Source organism: Limulus polyphemus, unplaced genomic scaffold (assembly GCF_000517525.1).
Source record: "Limulus polyphemus unplaced genomic scaffold, Limulus_polyphemus-2.1.2 Scaffold851, whole genome shotgun sequence".
Classification (NCBI taxonomy): domain Eukaryota; kingdom Metazoa; phylum Arthropoda; class Merostomata; order Xiphosura; family Limulidae; genus Limulus; species Limulus polyphemus.
This window is the reverse complement of record NW_013666461.1, coordinates 288,976-315,643: the sequence shown is the minus strand read 5'-3', so window position 1 is coordinate 315,643 and position 26,668 is coordinate 288,976. Positions and strand designations below refer to the sequence as shown.

Sequence of the window (26,668 nt, the reverse complement as noted above, 5' to 3'; positions counted from 1 at the left end):
AAAGAAGAGATCTTTGTTGTAAACTTGATTGACCACTTTCATTACTTATTTTGATACTGGCAATAGAATGAGCCATCATGAAAAGTTCACAAATCTGGTTTAAAGCTTAAATAAAACATGAACTTGGGAACCATTTTTCATTACAACAGTGATGGATACTCATTTCATTAATTGAAATAAGCGAATAAATGCATTTGGGTTATGATAATTTGAATTGTAAGTATAATTTAGATGGGAATAAACTTAACAGTGTTAGGAAAGAAAGGGATCTTGATTTAGTAGTTGATCAGTCTCTTAAGGTATTTCTAGTCCATTGTTTTCTTCTTTTTTTTTGTCACCTTTTTTTGAAAAATAGATATTTGCTACTTTAAAATGTATACTTTCAGTTTCTGCAACATATTTTGTCAAAACACCCCAACACATCCCTCAAAAATGGTATTGAAAATCATAATCCTGAAGTGAAAAATAAAATGTTCCAATAGCAACCGCCCTAGCAACGGAATTCATGGAATTTCGCAACCTCTTTGGTGGTAATTTTCTCAATTGTTTTAACATAAACTCAATGCATAATAAAGTGCAAAATGCGCCAGGGAATAAACCAAAACATTGGCTGTATAAAGCAACTTCCTAACTCTAAGAGGTCTTTAACTGGAGGGTTGATTTGTAGTGTTGAAAATAAATGTATTTTTTGTTTTTATTTTCTATTGTGATAGTCTGACATTTGTGTTGTGAGGTTCATGCTTTTTCTCTCTTCTTGAACTTCAAATTGATGTATAATTTAGTTGGGTAGTGTTCTTAGTTTTCAAGATACTACGATTTTAGATAATCTGAATCTGAGCTTATTAATATACGTATATTAATGAAATAATTTGCATAATTAATTGGAAGTGAATTGTTTTGTGTTATTAATTAAACCTTACGCCATCCAAGCAGTGTGCTGTTGCTAGTGGCAAATAGTATTTTACGTTGTATCAATAGAAATCTTTAACACAAGTCTAAAGAGGTTTCATTGTATAGGTCACTGGTTAGGCCACATTTGGAGTATTGTTTTCAGTCTTGGGCTCCTTACCTTAGGATGAACATTGAATTGTTTGAAAGGGTTCAGAAGAGGGCTACTAGAATGGTTCCTGGGATGTAGGGGTTATCATACTAGGAGAGGTTAAGATATCTGAAATTGGAACGGGTTGCCTTCAAATGCTGTGGAGGCAGTAAATTTAAGTGTGTTTAAGAGAAAGCTTGATAACTATATGAATGATAAAAGCTAGCTTTGAGGTTTATTTTATTTTTTTATTTAACAGTTTTAGTTTAGTTCAGAGGATGAGACAGCCTAATTGGATCAATAGGTCCCTTGTTGTTCTTAAACATTATATTATGTTATACACAAATATACATAAAATTAAACAAATTTAATTCAATCACGAAAGAAGTGGTGATGTTGAGTTCATTAATTTTATATGTTCTTACATTGCTCAGATACAGACTTTACAATAAACTTGATTTTATATAACTCTGATTAGATATTTACTCTGAGAAGCTTTTTCTTATTTAACTTATATTTTGTTATATATAGTTAATTTTCTGATTGTTTGCCTGTATCTGTATTCCAGTTCAACTCTTTTTGAAGAACAGTTTGTTATTTTATTTTCATAACTGTGCACGTAGTTTGATAGTATTCCATCTCTTATGTCATATTGCGCATGCCCGAAGAGGCTCTACCAATTCATCTTGCACTACTCGAGGTCAAGAAGAAACCACGCGTTGGACCTCGTGCTCTTTGTCAGGAGCTATAAGGCATAATCTAACTTGGAATTCTCGTGGCCATAGCTTAAGGCATTACATTACTGACTGCTATTTCAAACTGACGTTTTATTTAAGTCGAATTTTATAATTAATAACTTGTCATTATTTGCAAAGATTCCAAATAAAAGCTTAGCATTTTTTTTAGGTTACTGGTTTACTGTAACTTGAAAAGAACGAAGGCACAATGCTTATCTTTTTGGGTCACTTAAGAAAAAAGGTTATTTTGTCTCTTCAAGCATTGTAATGATTAAGCTGTTTACGTCACGCATCTCCAAAGGAAGTATATTAGTCATCTCAATATCTAAATTTTTAGTCTGCTATTATAATTAAAAGTGTACGAAATGCTAAAATAAAGTTTTAAAAATTGAAATTCAAAACATTTTTGTTCAAAATAAGTATCTGAAATATCCTTTGGGGGAAAATCAACTGATATAAAATGACAAGAGTTAATAAAGACTAACATTAAAAGTGTAGCAAACCCACATATGAGATATGGAGGCCATTTCAACTGTACATTAAGTATAATTCTGGAAATCAGTTTGGTATTAAACTGTTTAACTCTCTTTTTGCATGAAATTCTGCCAATATTTCTTTTATACCAAGTAGAATTCAGATTAAGTTAAAAGAATGTTTAATTTCACTACACAAAAGGCCTTTCGTTCAATACTAGAACTTAATCAGAAAAACTCTTGTCTCTCATCGTCCAGCTCAACTGACGAGTTCTAGTATCAAACGAAATACCTCTTGTAGGAGAAATAAAATGTTAGTTTTACACGCCCCTTATTTTGAATCCGAAATTGAAAAACTAAGGGAAATTAGAAAGAAAAAACATCTGCAGTTTACGTGATTTTTTGTTTGTTTGTTTTGAATTTCGCACAAAGCCACACAAGGACTATCTGCGCTAGCCGTCCCTAATTTAGCAGTGTAAGACTAGAGTGAAGGCAGCTAGTCATCACCACCCACCGCCAACTCTTGGGCTACTCTTTTACCAACGAATAGTGGGATTGACCGTCACATTATAACGCTCCCGCGGCTGAAAGGGCGAGCATCTTTGGTGTGACTGGAATTCAAACCCGCGACCCTCAGATTGCGAGTCGAGCGTCCTAACCACCTGGCCATGTCGGGCCACGTGATTTTTATCACATATTTTAGGCATTTTAGTTTCTAATGCCTCGCCAGCTTTGGATTCTTATGTTTGGTGCTGGACGTGATACAACAATCTTGTAGCCTTTAGAGTACGCATCATTTACATAAGATAAAGGATTAATACACGTTTACGACTTTTCAAGGCAACTGTACGCGGAAAATCTGCAGTAAAACTGAATAAAGATATGTTAAAACATAATTATGAAAGAGTGAAATTAATTGCTATTTCAACTAGCAAGAATAACATTATTTCTGCAATATTGCAGTTGGCACACTATTTCTAAAAGCAATGTATATATATATATACTGTTTTACATTCGCCATTTTTACTTCTTAGTTGCCTCCGAGTGGCTCAGCGGTACTTCTGCAGATTTGCAGCGGTAAAAATCGGTTTTCGATATCAGTGGTGGACAGAGCACAGATAACACAGGCCTGCGAATTTAAACTTCATAAAATTTGTTTTGGTTTTAATAACGGATTTTCCATAATTTAGCTACGCAGATGTCGAAAATATTATTCATTTTTTTCTATCACGTAAGGATTTTTTTTACAAATTGGGAAGAAGACAAAAAAAACTCTTACTTAGATCCAATTATTATTTCGTTTACCACAATGAACAATTTTTTTTTATTGTGTGTGTTTCTCGTGGGTTCTAGAACAATCGATAAGCCTTTCACGTCACGATTGGTTTAGAGAAATTTATAGCCAGTGGTTGTCAACATTTTAAGCATAACAAAATGTGACCCGATTTCGATGTGGAAAATCTGTACGTGATGGAAAAAAAAATTTATATCATTTCCAGAGTCAGCGTACAGGAATTACCGTAGAACATGTAAACATTTCAAGACAATAAAACTATCGCAGGCCTGTGTAATCCATGCGCTCAACACCAACCAAATTATTCATATCACTAAACTGTAATTTTTGTCAAGCTAATTTATCGGTAAAACGTTGTCTTATGAATGGACTGTAATGAGTTATGTGACATAAATATTTATGTTTAATTGCTTTGAAAATGTTACAATAATATTATCATAGTAATTACTGCTAGCATATGCTCTTCGGTGGCTCACTGGTCTTATAACGTCGAAATTCGATTCCCGTCGCGGATATTGCTGGATATCCTCAGTTGAGTCAATGGTAAGTTTGGAGGCTTATAACAACAGAATTCGGTTAAAACAGACAAAAAACACAAGCTGCTAGTATGAAGTTCGGCAAATTAAGACATTTTAATAGCTTTTAGCACATTATTTTGACATTTTTTTGCGCAGTTTTAGACTTAAAAATGTGAGTTGTATTTGCGTACAAAATTTGCTGTGAACTGGTTTAGCAATGTAAGACTAGAAAGAAGGCATCTAGTCAACACCACCCGCCGCCAACTCCCGGGCTACTCTTTTGCCAATGAATAGTGGGATTGACCATCATATCATAACGCCCCCACGTCTGAAAGGGCGAACATGTTCGGTGACGTGCTGTGAACAGATTGTGAAAAATAAATTAATGCAATAGACGGTGTGGACAGATGCATAGATTACAAAACAGGATTATTTTTCTTGGTATACCACAGACTTAATATTACAGTTAACTATCTGCCTGATGGCTAGTTTACTAGAACATAAAGATAAGTACAGGAGATCATTACGTACATTATTTTAAATCATTTAAATTTTTCTGTTCTTGTTTTATTTATTTGTTTTTTATTTTTTACTGGGGTCCATTTTGCAAAAGCATATTTTGATATTTCAAAAGAGAAATTCTTAATGATCTAAATTTAAACACAAACAAAGCTTATCTTTTATAAGAATTTTTCAATGAAAATGATCAGCAAGTGATATTTTTTTCGTTTGTAGTTAAGCATAAAGCTGTATGAATGAGCTATCTGTGCTTTTCCCACCACGGGTATCGAAAGCAGGTTTCTAGCGTTGTAAGTCCACAGACATACGCTGTGCCAATGGGAGGCTTTGGGATAAGAATTCAAGTGAAATCAAAATCACAACACAAGGTTTTACGATTAAAAGTTACGACAAAGTTGATAAGAAAGAAACGTTTTAATAATTCAGGGCTACTCATATTCTAATGGTTAGCGTATCGTGAATCCGAAAGGCCACAGTTGACATTCCGTTGCCGCAAAAATGCGATCCGCACCTTGGGGCAATTGGTTCAATATAAAATTGACGGTCAAATCCCACTTTTCGATCAGGCAAGAGTAGCCCATAAGTTGGCGGTGAGTACTATCTAACAAGCCATCTGGCTCCCTTGTCTGTTTGTTCAAAATTAGGGACTGCTATGGACAGATAGCTCTTTGTGTGCCCCCCAGTGGCACAGCGGTATGTCTGCGGACTTACAACGCTAGAATCCGGGTTTCGCTACCCGTGATGGGCAGAGCACAGATACCCCATTGTGTAGCTTTGTGCTTAATTACAAACAAACAAACAAACTGATAGTACAGATTTTGAAATATGACCTAGAATGAGTTTGAAATAATATTTGGGTTAATATGGTGATATGAACACTGAAAAATAAATGTTTTTTTTTTGAAAAATGAATGTTTCACACAAACAATGAACAATTCTTTTAAGAGAATGTTTGTTTTCGGATATTCATACTTACTTTTGAAGCATTTTATTGATTTTCGTGCAAATTTACTCAAGTTATCTGTGTTTAGTTGTCACTAATTTTGAACTGACAGGAGAGAAGAACGGCAATTGGTCAACAGTACACGCCACGAACCCCTGAGCTGCTCTTTTGTGGCCGAACAGTGAAATTAACCGTCTCAGTTATCACGAACTCAAAAAACAGAGCGCGATTTTGTGTGTGTGTGTGTGGTAAAGAGACGTCAATAATGGACCCGCAGATTTATAGACCAGCACGATAACCACTGAATCGCTCTTGAACCTTTCAAAGAATGAATAGGCTGATTTATATAAAAGTAAAATAAAATATCACGGCACACTTGGCCATTGGTCAGTTGTTAAGTTCAACCAATGAGGCACCAAGCGCAACATTAAGGTTTTCAAAATCATGTAATCAGTTAACTAAAAAAACACACACACAGATATATAGATGCGTATTTGTGTTTGTTTAAATATGTTTATGTGTTTCATAATCATGATCACTTCTAACAGCAAATCGTTTCTTGTTTCCAACGAGAACATGAAAAAATAAACACAATTTTTTGCATGCTCTGGTGTTAAAGAAATGAATTGCATTAATGCGCATGTGCTAAGGCGGCGTTCAAGGCGGTGCAAGTAAACGTTCGTATGCAGTGACAATCCAACATACCCTTTAGAAACTCAAAGTTATTCGCGTGCAAGATCAGAAGGCTGTTCTACATTAACCCCGTCCATGTCTCGTCGTAAGCAAGCCAACCCAAAACCTCTCAAACGTAAGTTAGCTAGAGAGTTTTTCTTCTGTTCGGGGACATGTATGATTGCTCTATTACGTTCTAAACTTCTTCCCTAATATAATTTGAGGCTTATAATAAATCATGCTAAATTTGACGCAGTAACAGTAAGCCTTTTGGTCGCCGATTACTTTGAATATATTCAAAGTTGTACGTACGTTCTCGTCTTTAACGCTAGCGGTTCAACGAACGCTTTAGATTTGATTGTTGCTTGAAACGGTTTATCGCTTTCTGAGATTAATCGTAAAAAAGATTTAGAAATTAAATAATTTTAGAGTATTTTAGAATACTAAATATTTGTAGTTGTTAAGCGTTGGAGAGAATTTGCAATTTTCCACGAAGTCGAAATGTTTATTTAAATGAAATAATACAAATAGAAAGAATCATACAGAGAGTGCACAAAGTAATTCTGTAAAAATGCACTAGTAACTAAAATAAGAATAACACACTCTGTTGTAATAAAATATGCTTTTTAGGTTTCGAATATTTTGAACTAAGAGTGATATAATCCTTTGAAATTAAATATATATATGTGAAACTTTGGAATTAACCTATTATAATTTGGGATTAAGATTAAACAATTCATGTTAATTAAGATCATAAACGTTTCTAGTTTAAGAGTACTCGTCAAATTTCGATTTATTGTAGATTACTATCTTTCGATATATACATATATCTAAGCCTATATTTACACACATACACACTACATATGTATTAGTGAATGATATATGAATTTTATAAACTTTTTATTTGAGAGTTACTAACAACTTGTATTCAGTTTAATGTATAAACGTTCTGGATTATGAGTACGATAATTGCTGAGACTAATTTACTGTATATGCGTTTAAGCTAACAAAAATCTAATATCGAGAATTTAAAAACATTTGAAATTTAGGAGTATCGTAAACTTATATGGAAGACAGTATCATAAACTTTTCAACTTTAAAAATCCATTACGCTTTCGTGTCATCCAATGACATGTGACCCATAAATTTAATGAAATTAATACCCGTTTATGGTAGAACAGATTATAGTTTTTAAATAAGATAATAAAGTCCGGTGTAACTAATTGACCAAGAGGGCGGAATCGCCGAAATTTTCCTGCCATTTTCCTTAAGTAAAATAAAACGTTTATCTAAGTTGCTGGTTTAAGCTATCATATACGGGAGTTATTAGTCTTGTACAGGCTGTTTGAACTAAAATCGTGTTGTTTTTAAAAAATGAAGTTGACCTGTAACATGAGAAGAGAGAAAGGTAAGGAAATTAATAACGCTGAAGTACAGATAGATAATTTTGATAAATATGGATAGATACTCAGTGCGAACATCATCCAGTATACGTATTTTTGATCACATTCATAAAAGGAGGATAATTAATAGGGTGGTGGCGTTGCGGTCATCACGAGAATTTTAAGAAGCGTCTGGTTAATAGTGGAAATAAACATGTATTTTATATCGCACTGGTTCCAAACTAGAACTTGTGCACGCTCGTTTAAGTCTTCGGATTTACAACAGTAAAATCAGGGGTTCGATTGTTCTCGGTGGACACAGCAGATAGCCCGATGTGGCTTTTCTATGGCCAGGTGGTTAGGGCGCTCGACTCGCAATCTGAGGGTCGCGGGTTTGAATTCCAAACATGCTCACCCTTTCAGCCGTGGGGGCGTTATAATGTGACGGTCAATCCCACTATTCGTTGGTAAAAGAGTAGCCCAAGAGTTGGCGGTGGGTGGTGATGACTAGCTGCCTTCCCTCTAGTCTTATACTGCTAAATTAGGGACGGCTAGCGCAGATAGCCTTCCTGTAGCTTTGCGCGAAATTCAAACAGTTTGAACTAATAGGATTCTCCAATTCTTGTGTATAAATACACAGAGACACACTATAAACATACACAGTCGTGCATCTTATATAGTAGTTTAGCATACCTAAGGTGCTAATAGAAATACATATTAGCGAGCAAATTGTTCCCACCGCTAACCTACAGCAACAATGCGTGTTTTTTATTTTATTTTTCAAGATTTGATTATTATAAACTACTAGCTGTCCATAATTTTGGAGTGATAGAGTAGAGGGAAGACAGCTAGACAATAACGTCCACTACTAACTCTTGATCTGACTGTCACTCTTATAACTGCCCAACAGTGCGGAGCGCGATATAGTGGCAACGAGGCGTGAATCAGTGATTCTTGGATTCACAGACTTGCATGCTTATAGGTCTCGCCAGGCCAGTTATAAGTCATTAAAATAATAACTTGTAGAGTTTATTACGGAATACGACGGAATTGTATCCCTTCTTAGACAAAACAGATGTCAGGAACTTACTATTTTAAAATATATCGTTACAGCTTTGTTGTGTGTATTCTTAAAATAGCTTTCAAAGTTCCTAAACAAGCTTTTCCTTACAAAACAGTATAGAACAATTAACTTCGCTAACTCGAGAAACAACACCGTGCCGAAATATCTATGAAGATCCATTGAGGATGTATAAGTAAATACAAAAGTTAATATTGAATGAGAAGTTTGTTCGTTTTGTTGAATTTCTTCAAATTGCTAAAATAATACTCAGGATGAAGTTTTAAACTATTAGTAAAAGTCAACTAAATGAGCGTTTGTTTGTTTTTTGAATTTCGCGCAAAGCTACACGAGGGCTATCTGCGCTAGCCGTCCCTAATTTAGCAGTATAAGACTAGAGGGAAGGCAGCTAGTCACCACTACCCACCGCCAACTCTTGGGCTACTCTTTTACCAACGGTTGCCTAAATAATAAGTAAGAAAAGAGTAGGCTTTTAATAAGTTTAATCACTTGAAGAAGTTTAATTTCTGCCTCAGAGGTGTTAAAGACGGAACGTCAAAATAGGATTCACAGTGTGCACCTTTACATGTATAAGCCCCCCAGTGGCACAGCGGTATGTCTGCGGACGTACAACTCTAGAAACCGGGTTTCGATACCTGTGGTGGGCAGAACACAGATAGCCCATTGTGCTTAATTCCAAACAAACAAACAAATACATGTATAAAAATACAGTATAAAAAATACGTTTTATAATTAGAAAAACAGATTGAAGTAAACATTTCTATCACCTCACTCTCGAAGTACAATCAATGTATTTTATACTACGTTACAAAACAATTTCCACTTGATTCTTCATTTACAGAAATGTGTAACAATTTCATTTGCTTCCAAAATGGTAGAAATATTGTAATTTACTTGGTTTACAACGCTGGTCGCTTTACATATTATTTTTATCTTAAAGTTATATATTATCATTATACGGTTCTGATTTTATATTTTCTGACTTGTTTTTTTTTAAGTATGTTTACTTTTGTCGGTTTGTTTCTGCTCATTTGACATTTTGTAACGGTATCTTTGAATTGTCTTATTTCAATCTATCAAGTGGTTTTTAAGTTGTCCTGGGTTTTTTATTTTAACTTGAGACTTTCTACGTTATCAACTTTTGTTTCAATAATATCGTATGTTTCACTTAAACTGTATTATTTTGCTAGTTATATCATACAAGACTACCAGAATCGGTGTCATTGTCAGCAATATTAGATTAAGGCCTAACTCATATTAAAGTGTTGAACAATAACTTATAAATTTATATATATTTCTGTCACATTTATGCTAACTTTTGAACTAGATTTATACTGAAATACCAGTAGAACATTTACTAGGTTTTCACTCGGAGTGAACTTTACTCATTTGATTTCTTTTATATAGCTTAAGAAAATAATATTGATTTGGTAATTTGTTGATTATAACACGGCTTGGTTGATTTGTTGTTAAACACAAAGCTGCACAATGGGCTACCTATTCTCTGCCCTACACGGGTATAGAAATCCTATTCTCAGTGTTGTAAGCCTGTAGACGTGCCATTGAGCCATTGAGAGGTTTTGTTTTTGTTTGTTTATAATTAAGCACAAAGCTACACAATGGGCTATCTGTGCTCTGCCCACCATGGGTATCGAAACCCGGATTCTAGCATTGTAAGTCCGCAGACATACCGCTTTGCCACTGGGGGGGGGGGGCATTGGGAGGCAACTATAACACAGATTCTGAGTGATATGAATAAGTATTAAAACAAGTAGGTGGACGATAAGTCATTATTTGCCTACAATCCATTACATTACCTTGAAATGGCTTCAGAGTAATTAATTTGGACTTAATAGTGACATAATCTATTTTAACATAAAAAAATGGGTCTTAGGGGATTTTCTATTATTACAAGGAGAAAAATATAATGAAGCTAGAGTCGCACTGTCTAAATAAATTATGTAAAAAATGAAAAGTGTCTTCCAAGCCCCTTTGAATTTTGACAGAAATACGTATCAAAAGTTACGTTAGCTATTTGAAATACCTATACATAATTACTGACCTAATTATCAAGTTGAACAGTGGACCGGTTATAGAATCCAGGAAACGTTCTTCTTATGATAGAACAGATAGATACATTTTATAAATAAAATTGAACTTTAGACGACTTTGAAGCCATGGTAGACGTATACCATATGTTATATTTGTTAGTTCATAATTATTAAGTCAGACGAGTTTATTTCTGTTCGATGTATTCTATATGGCACTTCAATGTCTATAAACAAACTTGGATGTGGCAGTAATTGAAACGCAGAATAATATTTGGCTTTAGATCAATAGAAGAGATAGAAACCAGATGCACAAATAACCTTAGTTCAAGAATTGAGAAGAATAACACCAGGGGACGTTTGTTAGTTGTGGATCTGCTTTAGCCATGCTTGATCCAAAGAATATTTTACATCCAGAGAAAGTTCCTGCGTCCAATCATAAGTTTAATTCATTAAAAACGTTTTGGTTTTAAGTATGAAACTATTTCAGTTCCCTAAACAACAAGTTTTACTGTAAAATAATTTTAAGCCAAAGAATGAATTTGCGTTTATATATTTAATCTTGCGTAAAATCTTTGAAGTAGGAATGACTCAAGTCATGGAAAAAGATACAGATGATGATTCTAACCCAAGGAAAAACTTAAGAGCTGGTATATCTGGTATAACTCGAGGGAAGAAATTGAAATGCAGAAGTAATATGAACCCTGAAGAATGAGATATTAGGTGCTGCTATAACCTCAATTGAAATTTTCCTAAATTCAAGGAAGAAATTGAGATGCAGAACTAATGTGAACCTTGATGGATGAAATATTAGGTGCTGTCATAACGTCAATTGAAATTGTCCTCAATTCAAGGAAGAAATTGAGATGTAGAAGTAATGTGAACCTTACAGGACGAAAAATTGAGAACTGGTTTAACTTCAGTTCAAAGTGTACTCAACTCAAAGGAAGAGTTGTGATACAGCAGTAATGTGAACCACGCAGCAAAAGAAACTTGGTGCTGATAAGATGTTATTTTTATTTAGCCCTCGACTCGTAATCTGAGGGTCGCGGGTTCGAATCCCCGTCCCACCAAACATGTTCGCCCTTTCAGCCATGGGGGCGTTATTATGTAACAATCAATCCCATTATTCGTTGGTAAACGAGTAGCCCAACAGTTGGCGGTGGGTGGTGATGACTAGCTACCTTCCCTCTAGTCTTACACTGCTAAATTAGGGACGGCTAGCGCAGATATCCCTCGTGGAGCTTTGCGCGAAATTCAAAACAAACAAGCTATTTAACCCATTATAAATAGCTTTGGTGAAAAAGCAGCCAGACAAACATATTAGTTTGATCTGGCTCCAACTATGAAAAAGCTGTTTAATTGGTTTGTCTGAGATTTGTGTCCTGAATGTCATATGAACGTTTGTAGTTCTATCATTTGTTCGTAATTATTATTTTGAACGTAAAGGGTTATTTACCAAAAAATAAACTTCAATCAACATTTATACCATGAGCTTTTCCATAAATGATTCATAGATTAAGAATGCTTCGTTTTTAAGTGACGCAACGTGTGTTTCCGATCACACCATGTATAAAAATATCGTGTTACAACAGTGTCTTTCAGCTAACTTTAGAAAGATAAATTTGTTAATTTTTCAAACACACTTTACAAAGTGAAATATTTCACAGATACATACACAAAATATGGGGCTTCAAAGGGGATCTTTATCATATTCTAATTTTAAAACCTGCAGTAACTTACTTTATAATGCTTGTATATATATTTTATATTCACGCTAAAAAGGCATAAATCTTTAGAAGCCTAAACCATAGAAAAGTACGTTTTTCTAGGCACTTACAGTCAATGTTGTTCTGAATCTTCCTATTAATATATATATATATATATATATAATACTAAATATATCAACGGCTAAGGTACTAAGTAAGTACATAATTGTATAATATTACTACTCTTAGCAATATATTTTTTTAGTAGTGTGGAGAATGAAATCTAATTTCGTGTTAATTAGGTAAAATGTGGAAAAGCGGATCGTAAAAAGTAATCTATGTAAATACTTTTTCACGTGTATAAGAATAAGACGTTTTATGTCGATCGTAAGAAACTAAAACGTTTTATGTTTCATTATATAAATGCTACCAGTTTCGTACTTTAAAGATCTTTTATTTTTTTTTGACAGCCATCCATTAGGCGGAATATAGTTTCAGTAAAAAAAAAATGTTTACGCAAAATGAGAGTTTAAAAAAATAAATACACATTGGAAAAAGCAAACAACATGAACAAATAACTGGTATATCTTAGAAAATATAATGTTTGCTTAAAATGAAAGTTTTTGAAATGTGTACACATTGAAAAAAATAATTCTTATTATCCATGTAATTAAAATATAATAGTTTGATATTTATATTTTCAAAGCTCTAGACAGAAATAAATATTCAGGTAATTTTGTATGAAACGATACTTCTTTATTTATTTAATCAGGAATTCATGATATTCTTATCACAAACGTCACGCAGAAAAAAGGCTGATACTCAAACAAACAATAAGTGTTTGAGGAAAACGATGGTCGTAACAAATGAAATATTTTCGTTTTCCTCAATTTTTGTAACTAACTAACGACGGTTTAAAGTATTGATTATATAAGAAGTGTTTTATTTATTGATATAATTTCGATGAAACATTATCATTTAAAATGAATAAAAACAACAAGTCAGCAGTACACACCGCCTACACGGTTACTGTTAACCGAATATAGGATTGATTGTCCCGGTTATAACGCTCCCACCGATGAAACATATCGGTGCTCAAACCTTGGATCTTTCAACACAAAACCAGCCACACTAACCATTAAACCAAAACGTCATTTAATTAACTTTCACACACACGACATATTAGATCAATTAATACAAAAAATTAAAAATTAACCCAATTGCTAGAAAACGGCATTCAATGAATCACACAGCATTGTATTTCTACCGATCAGAAATAGACGTTTTTTCAATAACGATACGTTTTACATAGCTCAATGAACCTGGTGATTTCCTACACAAGAATTTCTTGTATTCTAACTTATTTGCATGCGAGTATCTTTCTTCGTATTCCTAAACTTGACTGTGACATAATCTATAGCATCTGCGAATTCTAGGCATAATTGTATTTCTTACTGAACAAATCATTTATGCATGTATTTGTTTCTCTCTCTCGCCTCATAGTATACATTCATTTTTTCACCCACTTTTCACAGAAACACCTAGAATAGTAAATACATGTTGAGAATATTTTTAGGAGTCTCTTAGCTTAGTCAAGATAATTTATTGATGTTGAGAAGATTTTTTGGAGGCATTTAGCCTAGTAAAAGTGATGTTAATTGTAAAAATGATTTGATGATGTTTAGGACACATAAGGAATTTCGAGTTTTATTTTCTGTATGTCTGTTGTAACAACTAGGAGGAAAGAATTTGGCCTAAAAGCATTTTGTTTTTTTTATTGTTGCAGTGTGGTGGCCATAATATATATATATATATATTACTATATGGCCTTGTCTTAACGTAAGAAACAGTGACGTGTTTGAAGCTATGTAGTGAAATGAGGACACATTTATACCTCGCTCAGTTTGTTTTTGCCATTGGTTACTTAATAACAGTTCTCGATGTTCACTCACATGCAGTTACCTTAGTGATGGCTAGTAGTTGTCACAAGGCTATCGAGCTCAGGCAATTTACCTGTAATAAAAGGTCTGCCATGGCCTGATGTTTAGGACGCTCAACTCGCAATCTACGGGTCGAGGGATCTAAACCTGTCACTGAACATGCTCTCCCTTTCATCCGTAAGAGTGTCATAAGTTGACGGTCAATACCACTATTCGTTAATAAAGAGTAGCCCAAGTATATACATAAAACTTGTCTTTATCTTTTTTGTAATAAGAAAACATTAACGAATTTAAATGTCCCCGGATATCTTCTGGAACGTGAAAAATATCTAAGTAATCTATTGTATAGGCGATCCTAGGTAATTCACGAGGGGGTAGGTCGAGAAGTGTCAAAACTGGAACTCCTAATTTGATCTTTTTATATGACACTGTGTTATTACCATGACCTTGTAGTAGAAAAACACTGTCTAAAATTACTATCGTTACTCAAAATATTCAGTTAATGTAATCACAGTTAGGGCTACGACATGTTTGATATAAGGCCTCATATATATAGGCAGAAAAAAAAGAGAAACTGGATTAATGTTTTATATGATCCAGGTAATCCTTCGAGCTTTAGACTTGTCAATGACTGCATTTCTGAAAGCTTATAGTTAATCGAAAAAAATCCACAAATTTTTAAGAGTTTTACAGAAACTTCCAACAATGACACAAAACAATATTGATTAAAATATCAGAATTAAACAATGAAATAACATGTCACGCCGCATGACAAAAGGACTTGAATTCTCGCTTTCCTTCTGTGAATTTATTAATGTTGCTTATTTTTGATATAATTTAATAAGAAGCTGGAAGTTACGGGTTTAAATATAATTGAATCGTTTGCCATTTACGCGGACCAGATAGTTTGGCAACGAGAATTAATCTTTTCAGATTTTTTTACTCAAGAAACGGGACAAAAAACACCCCGAAATAGGCCCCATTTCTACTTTTTAAGACACTTTTGCCTTTGAATTTAAAGGCACAAGTACTTAATCAGTTAAGTGAGTTAATTATTACCTTCTACAAGGCAGGGTATGCAATTAACATCTAATGATAAGGGGAATATTATCTAACATTGTTCTTTACACAAAGTTTGCTTCCTTAACGGGAACCCTCAGCTAATTATTAGTAATTTGTTAAAATAATCTACGTCATACTGATTCAAAAGCTTTTCAATATATGATTAATATTCATTACACGTATTGCAGTTCAGTTAAACCCCACAGTTTAATTACTTTTATATGGTAAAAACGTAGGCCTAAAACTCGTGGCGCCGAAACATCCTCGTCGAATAGACAGTGCTACTCTTAAATTGTGTAAGATTATCCTACTTCAATAAATTAGAACTTTGTGTATGTTAGAGTACAGAGAAAAATTAGAACTTTGTGTATGTTAGAGTACAGAGAAAAATCGCATGATTGCTAATTCAACTCTACAACATTACTTATAAACAATTTTAAGTGTCTCCAATCATTATTTTCGGAGCCGGGTGGTGTATAGAGAGATTAGCGTGTCCGGATCGTGAATCCAAGATCTCATGGTTCGCGTCCTGTTGCTACAAAAGCGCCATCCGCACTTTGGCCCCGTGGTGCACTATAGGAGTGACGGTCAAATTCCACAATTCAATCAGACAACAGTGAACCAAAGGTTGATGTTGGGTGCTGTTGGGTTTTTGCCTTCCCTCTTGTCTATCACTTCAAAATTAGGAACGGCTGTGCGCAAACTTTCTTTGTGTAACATTGTGCGAAATGCAGCAAACAAGCATTGGGTTTTATGAAGTATTTCGCTTATTTAGATCTCACCACACTGAGGTTAAGTTTACAAATATGTACATATACAGCCTGTGATCACCATCTGATTATGTTTACAAATAAAATCTGTACAAGGTCATCCTGTGATCACACTAAGATTACGCGTGCGTTAAAATTTGTACACGATCAGCCTGTGATCACCCTCGGGTTGTGTGTACATTGAAATCTGTACACGGTCAACCTGTGATCACCCTCAGGTTGTGTATACATTAAAATCTGTACACGGTTAACCTGTGATCACCCTCAGGTTGTGTATACATTAAAATCTGTACACGGTTTACCTGTGATCATCCTCAGGTTGTGTACACATTAAAATCTGTATACGGTAAGCCTGTGATCATCTTCAAGTTGTGTGTATATTAAACTCTGTACACGGTTAACCTGTGATCACCCTCAGGTTGTGTGTATATTAAAATCTGTACACGGTTGGCCTGTGATCACCCTCAGGTTATTCTTACAGATGTAAATAAAATATACTGCTTTATGTTATCTTTAAAGAAAACTTTGATGTTGGCAAACTTAAACTTATACTAAAACATTTAGTAAGAATTCAGGCTGATTTTTGGAACAATTTAAAGTGCAATTGTATGCGCATGACCAGTTTCGGGGAAAATTCAAAATAAATCCACCAAACTACTCTATATCATCAACTGACAAAAGTAACAAGAAGCATATATTTTACGACTTACTCTAGGTATAACAGGAATTCTCTTTGTTTTCAGGCTGTATACGACCAATACTTATGTTTATTAGCACGTTTTAACACAACGATTTATGAGTTCATATATGATTTTTCCAAGCCCGTTCCCTTGGCTGTGGTTTCGCTAGATAGTAGATAGGGACAGTGGGAATCTCGTTAATCCTTTCATGCGCGTCACCAATTAGATGATGATTTTTCCAAGCCCGTTCCCTTGGCTGTGAAATGGGCCATGCACGGCTCAGTGATTACCATGCTAGAATGTGAATCTGAGAGGCTCATGGTTCGCGTCCCTTTGGCACAAGAAGAAACTCCGGATATTAGAGGCGAGAGTTCGTTATAAGTTTACGGTCAAATCCCACTATTCGATTAGAGTAGCCCAAATGTTGGCGTTAGTTTTAAGTGACTAACTGCCTTCCCTGTAGTTATAGCTCAAAACTAGGGACGGCTATCACAGATAGTCCGTTAATAACTTTGCATGAATATCCGAAAATAAACAAAATTATTTTTTGAGTCAATTGCAGGTGAGATGCAAAATATCGAAGCAGAACTGACTGTGAAACAATCTACTTTTTAAAAACCTACAGCAACAACCGTAAAATCCGAATGCCGAATTTGTTGATTCAATGAGTAATGTAATCACATAAGTGCCATTATTATTTTCTTACGAAGTTAATATGTGACAGAAATAAAACTATGTGACTCAGTAAAAAAAGTCCATAGGATTAGCTAAATTGTTCTTTTGACATGGCAAATCTTAGTGTATTCGTTATGTATATTTCTCTATAGTTCTTATCTCTCCATCTGTCCCTCCATCCGTTTTACAGAAATACTTCTCAGCATCTATTTCTCCCCGAGAAGAGTTTACAACAACATGAAATATAGGGTTTGTTGATGAGGAACTGGAGAGAAACACATGAATTTATATTGTAGGCAACGCCCGTTTGTCGTTGTTTAAGTTTATCGCAACCATTGTAACCCTTGTGGCTGCTATGCTTTCATGGAAAATGAAACAAAATAGCCTAAAAAAAGAAAAGATATCAAACCAATTCAATGTAAATGTCCCGGTGGCTCGAGGTGAACTTCAGAATTCATAATGTTAAAGCTCGGTACTCGATAACTAAAGCAGTTACAATGTAAATAGCCATTCTGTAGCTTTGCACTAAAACAACTAACCATTTCAACACAAAAAAGGGACGTTCTGGTTTATTATTTTAAGCAATTTGTATTTTTTAACACCCTACTAAAAACGCTGTTGGAATTTTTCTGCCAATTTTATCTATTAACATCTTTTTTTGAGTGCACATATATATCACGTGAGTTACTTAACACTGCAAAAATAAGTCACGAAAGGGTTTTTACTGTAGTTGTAATGTGCAATAAAAGTAGGAGCGATGTAGGGTAGATAGCGATGAGAAGTCATGTTTCATAAACTTGTCTTTCTTCTTCTTAAGATTGGTCCCGTCTGGTCATGGCGATAACATTGCCATCTGCAGATACTTATCTTATCAGTTTAGAATGTGGCTTTTAGAATAGAATATATATCTATATAGCGCAGACTTGATGTCGAGCGGTATATTTGCTTAACCTGCTCTTCTCTTCTTTTTTTTCCTCAATAATAAAAAAATATGCTTACAAATCCTTCTTTTGTTAACGTATAAGATATCAAAATTAATCTGAAGTTCTAACAAACAGCGAAAATAACGCATTTCCTTTATATGGAAAGCTGCAAAATATAGATTTACTTTTGTCAAAAGTGTCCTTTGATGAAAAGTACTAGAGTTAAGTAAATTAATATGAAATAGAGACGTAATACGCAGTCGGTGAAATAAAATAAAAGAAAATAGTGTAGCCTCAAAAAAAGTTGTTAGAGAACTATATATATATATATTTATATTTAACAATATTTCACAAGAAAAACATAAACAGGTTGCCAGAGGCTTCTCTAGACACTGGCACACAGGGGCCGTGCCCCGAATCCCCCAGAATAGAAAACCATGATTTATATCACACTGAAACGCCCAAAATGGGCTCTAGCCCCGAATCTTTTAAGCACGTAGCAACGCCCCTGCAGGTTGCAGATGGATAAACATAAGGTTATTTAAATAAAATAAGACAGGTAAATAAACTAAAGGATAGCAATTGATCAATTATCACTAATATATTAACAACCAAGGCTCAATAATAAAATATTTACTTATGTTGCTTTGTTACAGCTACGAAAACTGGTAACCATAACCGTCAACATTAAGCTAACGACTATCTGTATATTACGAAATTTCGTAAAGAAAAGTAAGCATTATGATTCTGTGTGTTGAGAATGTTTTGTTCTGGACTTAAAAGTCAAACTTATAACAGGATTACAAATTGTTTTAATTAATGTTGCAAATACTTAAAGGTTTATAAATAAGCCAAAATGTAATAACTACACTGATTTATATAACATTCTTTTATTCAAATAATATAAACAAGTTACTGCATTATATTTTATCCATAAAACTACAGACGTTAGCTCTAGTTTGATTAAGAGCTAGTGAGCGAAAAACGTAATTGTAAACGATAAGGAATATTAAAGAAAATGCCATTATTTTCCCAAACTTTTTGGAATTAAAGCTAAAGCTTTGCTATTGTGAAAATTGAACTTAGATCAAGTGCAAGTTAAACTTAAAAGTTATATTTTGTATTTTCAATTTGGCATAAGTCTATTATTTAACAAGTATGCTTTCCTAGTATTATCATTATTCTTTATGAACTTTAAAGGTTTATCTTTCACTGGAGTCGGGCTTTTCCTAATTGCTGTAAAACGCCTTTATGTGTCCCCAGTAATTACTTGCGGGTCTGGAAGCGGTTTATTAGTCTGTAAATCCGAGGGTTCGTGGTTCGCATTCGGGTGCCACAAAAACGCGCTCCGCAATTGGGGACCGTGGGTGCACCATAAGTTTGATGATCGAATCTCACTATTCGATCATACTTGAGAAGCCCAAGAATTAGCAATAGGTACTGTATTTTCTCAGTCCAAAACCAGGGTCATCTTATACGCAGGTAACCCCCTGTGTAGATTTGCGAGAAAATTCTGAAATAAAAAAATCATGTTTTGAGGATGCCACTGAAATAATACCACTGTATACATTACAAGATAACTAATAAATCCCTCGATATTAGTTTCAAACAGCATGGTAACTAAGTAGAGGATTATTATAAAGAAAACCACATGTTTAAAATTAGTATTTCTGAAAAAGTACGTGCCCTAAATGACCAAAAGCATTTCACCAGAGGCATATTTGGGAATTGTAAGTTGGAACATGGGAACTTTAACTCATATTATACTGCATACCAAAATCGCTTTTTTTTTTCGCAATCTAGCATTGCTTTTATTTCTCTTCTTTCTATTCTCTTTATTTCAAGAAATACGAAACTGTTGGTTTTGAATAAAATGCATGGCAATTTGTTAAATTATTGCGAGAATCAATGAATGAACACAGTCCGAAACAGATAATGCTCTCTGTAGCTTAATTTAAAGAATAGGTTTTATAAACCGGTTGAAAATTATGGGAAATATATCGAACACATGTTATGAAATCATTTCAAACACCCTGTACCACATCCAAACTTTCTTGAGCGAAATCGTGATTCTTAATGTGCCTCTTGTAAAATTTAGTTTCTTTAGGATATGTAATTTTAAGATATAATAATTTTAAACGTGGGACTGCCTTTGTAAATTATGTAGTTTGAGTTGTTAAAAAGCATCTTACTAGCGGTTACTGCGAGGGTAACTCTTTAACTAAATTACCAGAAAATGCTAAAGTTAAATTACTACAGATACTAATATACAAAAATAACATATCTTTTTTTGTATCAGTACCTAAGGTATACTAGATGTATTTCCGCAGGGTCCACAAAAGTGTTACAAATATTTTCATTTCTTGTTTTTGAAGTTCGTATGTCGTGGTGTGTTGTAGAATACATATTTCTTCTCGTGATTCGTGGCATGCGCACGTTTTACTGACGTCACGACAGTGTAAGCGTCTCTTATGTGACTTCATTTTAATGTCCACTGTCTGACTGACAGACAACACACTACTGTATTGTGGTGCGAGTGGTTAAAATAGGCGACCCCTCCAAGCAGCTTTCGGTCCTCTTTCGGGAAAATAATTTAGCTGAGTTCTGTTTTCGTGCCTTTATATTTAAATAAAAAATACTTGTATTTTCATTATTATTGTACATTATGTTATTTCAGAAATAATCCTGTTGAAGTACTGATTAAAATATAAATATGTGAAAAAAACTCATAAATATGTAATGAAATGACCATAAAAGGTCTGAAATGTTTAATAAAAACCTAAACTTTGTGCAAAAAATTGTTGATAGCTAGTAGTGGACTTGGGCTAAAAATCAACCCTAGTATTTTGATGCACACCAGCCCACGTTGAAGATTTTGTGCTTATGTACTTTCCTTAGTGCGAGTTTAGTCGATCACAGAGAGTCTTCCATGACGAGTGTCCTGACTAACATGACTGTTGCCATGACACCCGAACAAACAGTGTGATGTTGTTCATCAAACTGAATAGCGATACACTTGAAACCCCAACCTTTAACGTAACTGCTAATACAAAATTCAATACGTGTATAAAGCACCTAACTCGAATTTGGTATGAAAGACTCTGTCATTAGCCTCGCAGTGAAGTTTTTATATTGTCCTTTCATATTTCTTGCTCCATCAGCTGAGTTGCCGGTGTATTTTCGTATGTCAGTTTTGCAGAACCTGAGAACCAGTATTAACAATTGGAACAAGTCTTGTCTAGCTGACGATTCCCGAACTACTAATACAAGGAACTTCTCGTGAATGTGTTCTATTATGTACCGTATGATAATACAGCATTGATCTTTTGAAGTGATAAACTGATTTCTGTTAATTTGCGCTGAGAACATCCCGTATTCCATAACCTAACTTGCAACAGTTTTCTGATTAAGCTTTTGAATTGTTTCGATAACAGTAGTAACTCTTGTTTAGTCAACAAAGTCATAAGTGATCCTCTGCCCTTACCTTCCGAGTAGCCCTACCACCAACTCGTGGGCTACTCTAATAGAATAGTGGGATTTGGCAGTCACTCTTATAATACATCTCCGGTACCCAAGTATAAAGCGCGATTTATTTTTACTTTTTGGGTGGGGATAGTAGGGCGCGAGCCATGGAACCTCGGATCCAGAGTCCGACACGCTAATAATTCAACATATTTGTGATTTTATGATAGTTAGGTTTTAGTGCCCTGAATGATTTCTTGTCATCTATTAACTTGACCCAGTATGCTGCACCATGATAAACCAAAGACTAGGAAGGAGCCACTACTAGCTTGGATATGCGCTAAATCTTTTTTATTTTTTATTTAAAATTAATGAGAGCGAAGGCTACCCAGTTTGCTCTATATTTAATAATTTATATCATTTTACGTACATTGTTTAATGTAGTGAGTTATTTGAAGTGTTTGCTATTTGATGATTCTAAATAGACACAGAGAATAAACCATACGAAAGTATCTCATAGTTGATTATCTTTTATTTTTATTTTTTAATGAGAACCGACTCACCAACCTTTGAGAACACCGGCCCCTCTGGCTCTTGCCAGAGCTGCCAAATAACCACCCCAAGCCCACAGATGTGTTTGAATACAGTTCACGTGTACAGAATGTGATTTTTTTATGTACTTCGTGAATATTGCATGTTTCAAAAATTTTGTAAATCATATAGTGTAAAAGAATAAAAGTCATATATCAGAAAAATAAAATAAAACATATTAAATCAATAAGCATGTATTTAACGTTTCCATAAAAAGTTGACGACCCCTTTCAATGAATAGGGAAGAAGTAGATTATGTAGATTCTTATCTGTTCAGTGAAGAGAATAATTATTCTTTAATTGGTAAATATATTCAATGAATAAAGGAGAAAAACGTCTATTCCGATATGCAAGTTTATTTAATAAATAAAGAAGAAAGACATTCATAAAAGATGTTACACTGTTCTGCCTTCCAGTAGCACAGCGGTATGTCTGCGGACTTACAACGCTAGAAACCGAGTTTCGATACCCGTGGTGGGCAGAGCACAGATAGCCCATTGTGTAGCTTTGTGCATAAATTCAAACAAACAAACAAATTACTCTGTTCTAAGAAGAAAAAGCATTATAGAATAAAAGCATTTGTTAAAAATGTAAGAATATTTTATAAGTACCTATAGATATATATATACATATACAGACATGATATTCTCGTAGTTGAACATAAGCTGATTGAGAAAGCTGACATGATTTTAAATCAAAGCACGGCTAAAAACAGAAGGTTTTTGTCCCCTTACAATGTGTTATCTATCCTTTCTTTAAGTTTATAATAATTATTTATTATACTTTTGAAAACGTAGAATGCTGTACTTATTTATTGCGCTTATTGCTTTACATTATAATGTTCTCCTTTGACAAAATGTTTAAATAATAACCACAATTATTATGGTGCGAACGCCTTTTCCAAGCTGGCGTAGCATGATTATAATTAATTACACTTGTCATCATTCACTAGTATTAGGCCTATTGTATTTTTTAGCAGAGCATTCTTCATCTAGTCCCTTAGAGACTAGATAAATAATGCAATGTTAAAAAATAGCAGGCCTAATACTAATATCTGATGACAAGTATAATTAATAATAGCTACAATTAGTTAGTCTTACGTGTTCTGCACCACACGTAATAAAGTATACCCCCTCACCGGGTGGCTTAGCGGTAAGTATGACGATATATCACGCTAAAATTATGGGTCCCTGCATTAGGTATGGTACAACTAGTCCGTTGTACAACTTTGCACATAACAAACAAACAAGGACACTTTACTAGTCAGAAATTACTTAAATTATCAGAATCTTTATTTTCTAGTCGAAAAAGAGAAACATATGATGTAATAAATATTATCAAATTAATTTTAAAACTTTGGCCTAAGTGTTTTCCTCTGGTTGTCCAGCTGTTTTTTGTTTTTCTCTGGTTTTCTTTATTTGTTTTGTGTAATTATATTACAATGCCATCTTAACGGTTCAATAACAAGCAGATGGCCACAGTGGAAATTTCATGACGTAGAATTATATTGTGTGTACTTGTGTATAACTAAATACTGTTATAAGAGAAATTACATATCAAACAAAGAAAAAATGAGAATGATCTTCACGATGAAATGATAAATAAAAAATTGGTTCTAAATCTTACCACCAGAGTTTGCTGCAAACAATTTTTCTATGACCAATCACATTGACGTAACAGTTGAGTGGGTCGTTGACCTATGTGGAACGATCAGAGTTTTAAGTTGCTTAGAAATTACAAAAAAAAGTAGCTAAAGCGAGATCAGATAAGTAAAAACATTGTAACTAATGAAATAATTTGAAAGTTATTCTTAATTTACTTACAATTTATATATTTTTTAGTTTATTGTATTCGTTATTTACTTTTTTTCATTAATAATGAATACATTTCTGAAGTTACACTTGTGTAAAAATATCGAAAAAATAACGATCAATAAACCACATGCCAAATTTTTCTCTATAGACTGAACCGAAACAAACACCCAAACCTCTTTTAGGGCGTGTTTCGTAGAAACAGGTGATGCCAATCACGATAGATAATAAAATTGACGACGAAGATGAAAGAACCAATTAAAGCATTTTCTTTTAGATAAAAAGAGGATCATTAAGACCACGATAATTTAAACTATCTCAAAACGTATAATTTGGTCAACTTCAGATTTACAAGTAAGATTAATACACGGTTATAATTTGAAGCAATAAATGAAATATGAATCGTGACGTCAGCATCAAGAAGTATAAGAGTATTGTCTTTATAGGTTAAGTGCAGATGTGGTTTGAACTCAATAAGAAAGTATTTCTTTTATTATTTAAAACTAGAAGGAAATTTTACTTGCCTAATCATCAAGAAATATGTACAGTTGGAAATAAAATGACAAAGACATCAACAGAATAGCAAAAATAAAACTGGCTTTCACGAATTGATTCATTGATTTGTTTGATACCTGTGGTAATCCAACATTGTGTGTCCCGTGATCCAATCTCGTACCACTCGCGCGATAAACGAGAATTTTACTTGTTGTACTAAAGGACTGACAGCTTCTACTACATGAATACCAAAATGACAGACACGGATGTTTTGATTTTTTAAAATACGTTGCACGATGGCTTATAGAAAGCTTGCATTACAGTTTGCACTCTACCGCGGCTTATAGAAAAGTTACCTTAATGAGAAGCAAAATAATCATTAAAAATGTTTTCTATTTTATCGAGGCCTAGCTGTGTCTAAAGGTTGATATTATCAACTGAGACTAAATGTGATTTTAAATATATATAATTGGTTCTTTATTACTTAATAAAAACAATAAACAAACAAAGAACGAAATACAATAATTACTTGAATAATCGTGCTAAAATTGGTGGTAGCATTTATAAAAAATACCACTGTTGAGTGTTGCTTTACATAACAAAGATATGGGGCATTGGTACAGACAAGCTAATCTATAAAGATTAGATTTAATGTTCTCATAGGTATTTTCTCATTTTAATTTCCAGCGCATTTTACCATCTAAATTTTCCGACCTATGGTTTGCATAGGGTACTGAAAACTCTGGTCAAAAGACCTTCTTCATAGCTATGTATAGAGTTTACCGTGTTTAATAATTGCGAGTTATTGAAAATTCATTTTATAGTTCGTTCAAAATATTTTCTTAAGTTGCAATTCTTCCATTTGGTTCTTCGACAAAAATACCATTATATATATAGAGAGCATTAACTTGTCAGGATATGTTATGTTCTTATATATCTATATATGTGTATATCATAGAAATATATATGTATTATACAAATGCCGTTTACTGAATTGTCTCATCGCTCAAAATCCTAGTGTATGTGCGGTGTTCTACTCTAATATAAGAAGTGAGAAAACAGGCTTTAAAAACACCTACCAGATGATCAACATTTCATTCGGTTTCTTAAGCCTCAAACTATGTATACAATTTGAAAACAAACCTTCATATAAAGAGATGGAAAGACCCATTGTTCCTCATGACATCCTAGTTCAAAACAATTAGACCCAGGTCTACTTCGCACATTGTTAAGCAGTAGACTGATGATGTTACTGAAAAACCTATAAATTACTGACATGCTAATAAATCAAACCTTCTGATACACACATACAACAATGGGCACCTTGACGTTTCTTAACAATACTGTTGATGGAATAATGAGTTCTCAGTGATTTCTACTGCTACATCAGAACAGGATAACACAAACAAACTAGTCCTTAATCATATTATTGAGTGTATTAAGCTTCATTGCTACACATTTTCTTAACGTGATTTTATTTGTCATCTCAGATATAGTTAAGACCAAGTGTACTTTAAAAGTTTGTTCTCTTTATTTCAAAACGGCACCGATAGTGACTAGGAATTTGTTTTTGATTCGTAGAATATTTTCACTCTCACAATAGTTTAATTTTGATGAACATTTTCCCCAATCAAGTTTACTTTTATTTTTCCTCACTATTATCGTAACATTACAGTCACTGTAGTGGGGGAAGTTGTTTTTTTTATTACCTTCGTGTAGAGCATAAAATCTGTGCAATTAACAGAATATGCAGGGTGTCCGAGATATCTGGAACCACAGGCACTTCAACGAATTTTACAGAACGTGTTCCACATGCTGCCCTTGTAATTCGAAAAAAAAAAAAG

General features: G+C 33.9%; 1 protein-coding gene across 1 annotated transcript in view; it reads left to right on the top strand.

Moving 5' to 3' along the window:
- Positions 1–6,254: 6,254 nt before the first annotated feature.
- LOC106460871 overlaps positions 6,255–26,668 on the top strand; it is a 115,169-nt gene continuing 94,755 nt past the window's right edge. Inside the window, exon 1 of the mRNA XM_022387678.1 lies at positions 6,255–6,331. Within this exon, the coding sequence (XP_022243386.1) occupies positions 6,292–6,331 (40 nt within the window). The 5' untranslated portion in view covers positions 6,255–6,291. The remainder of the gene's footprint in view (positions 6,332–26,668) is intronic.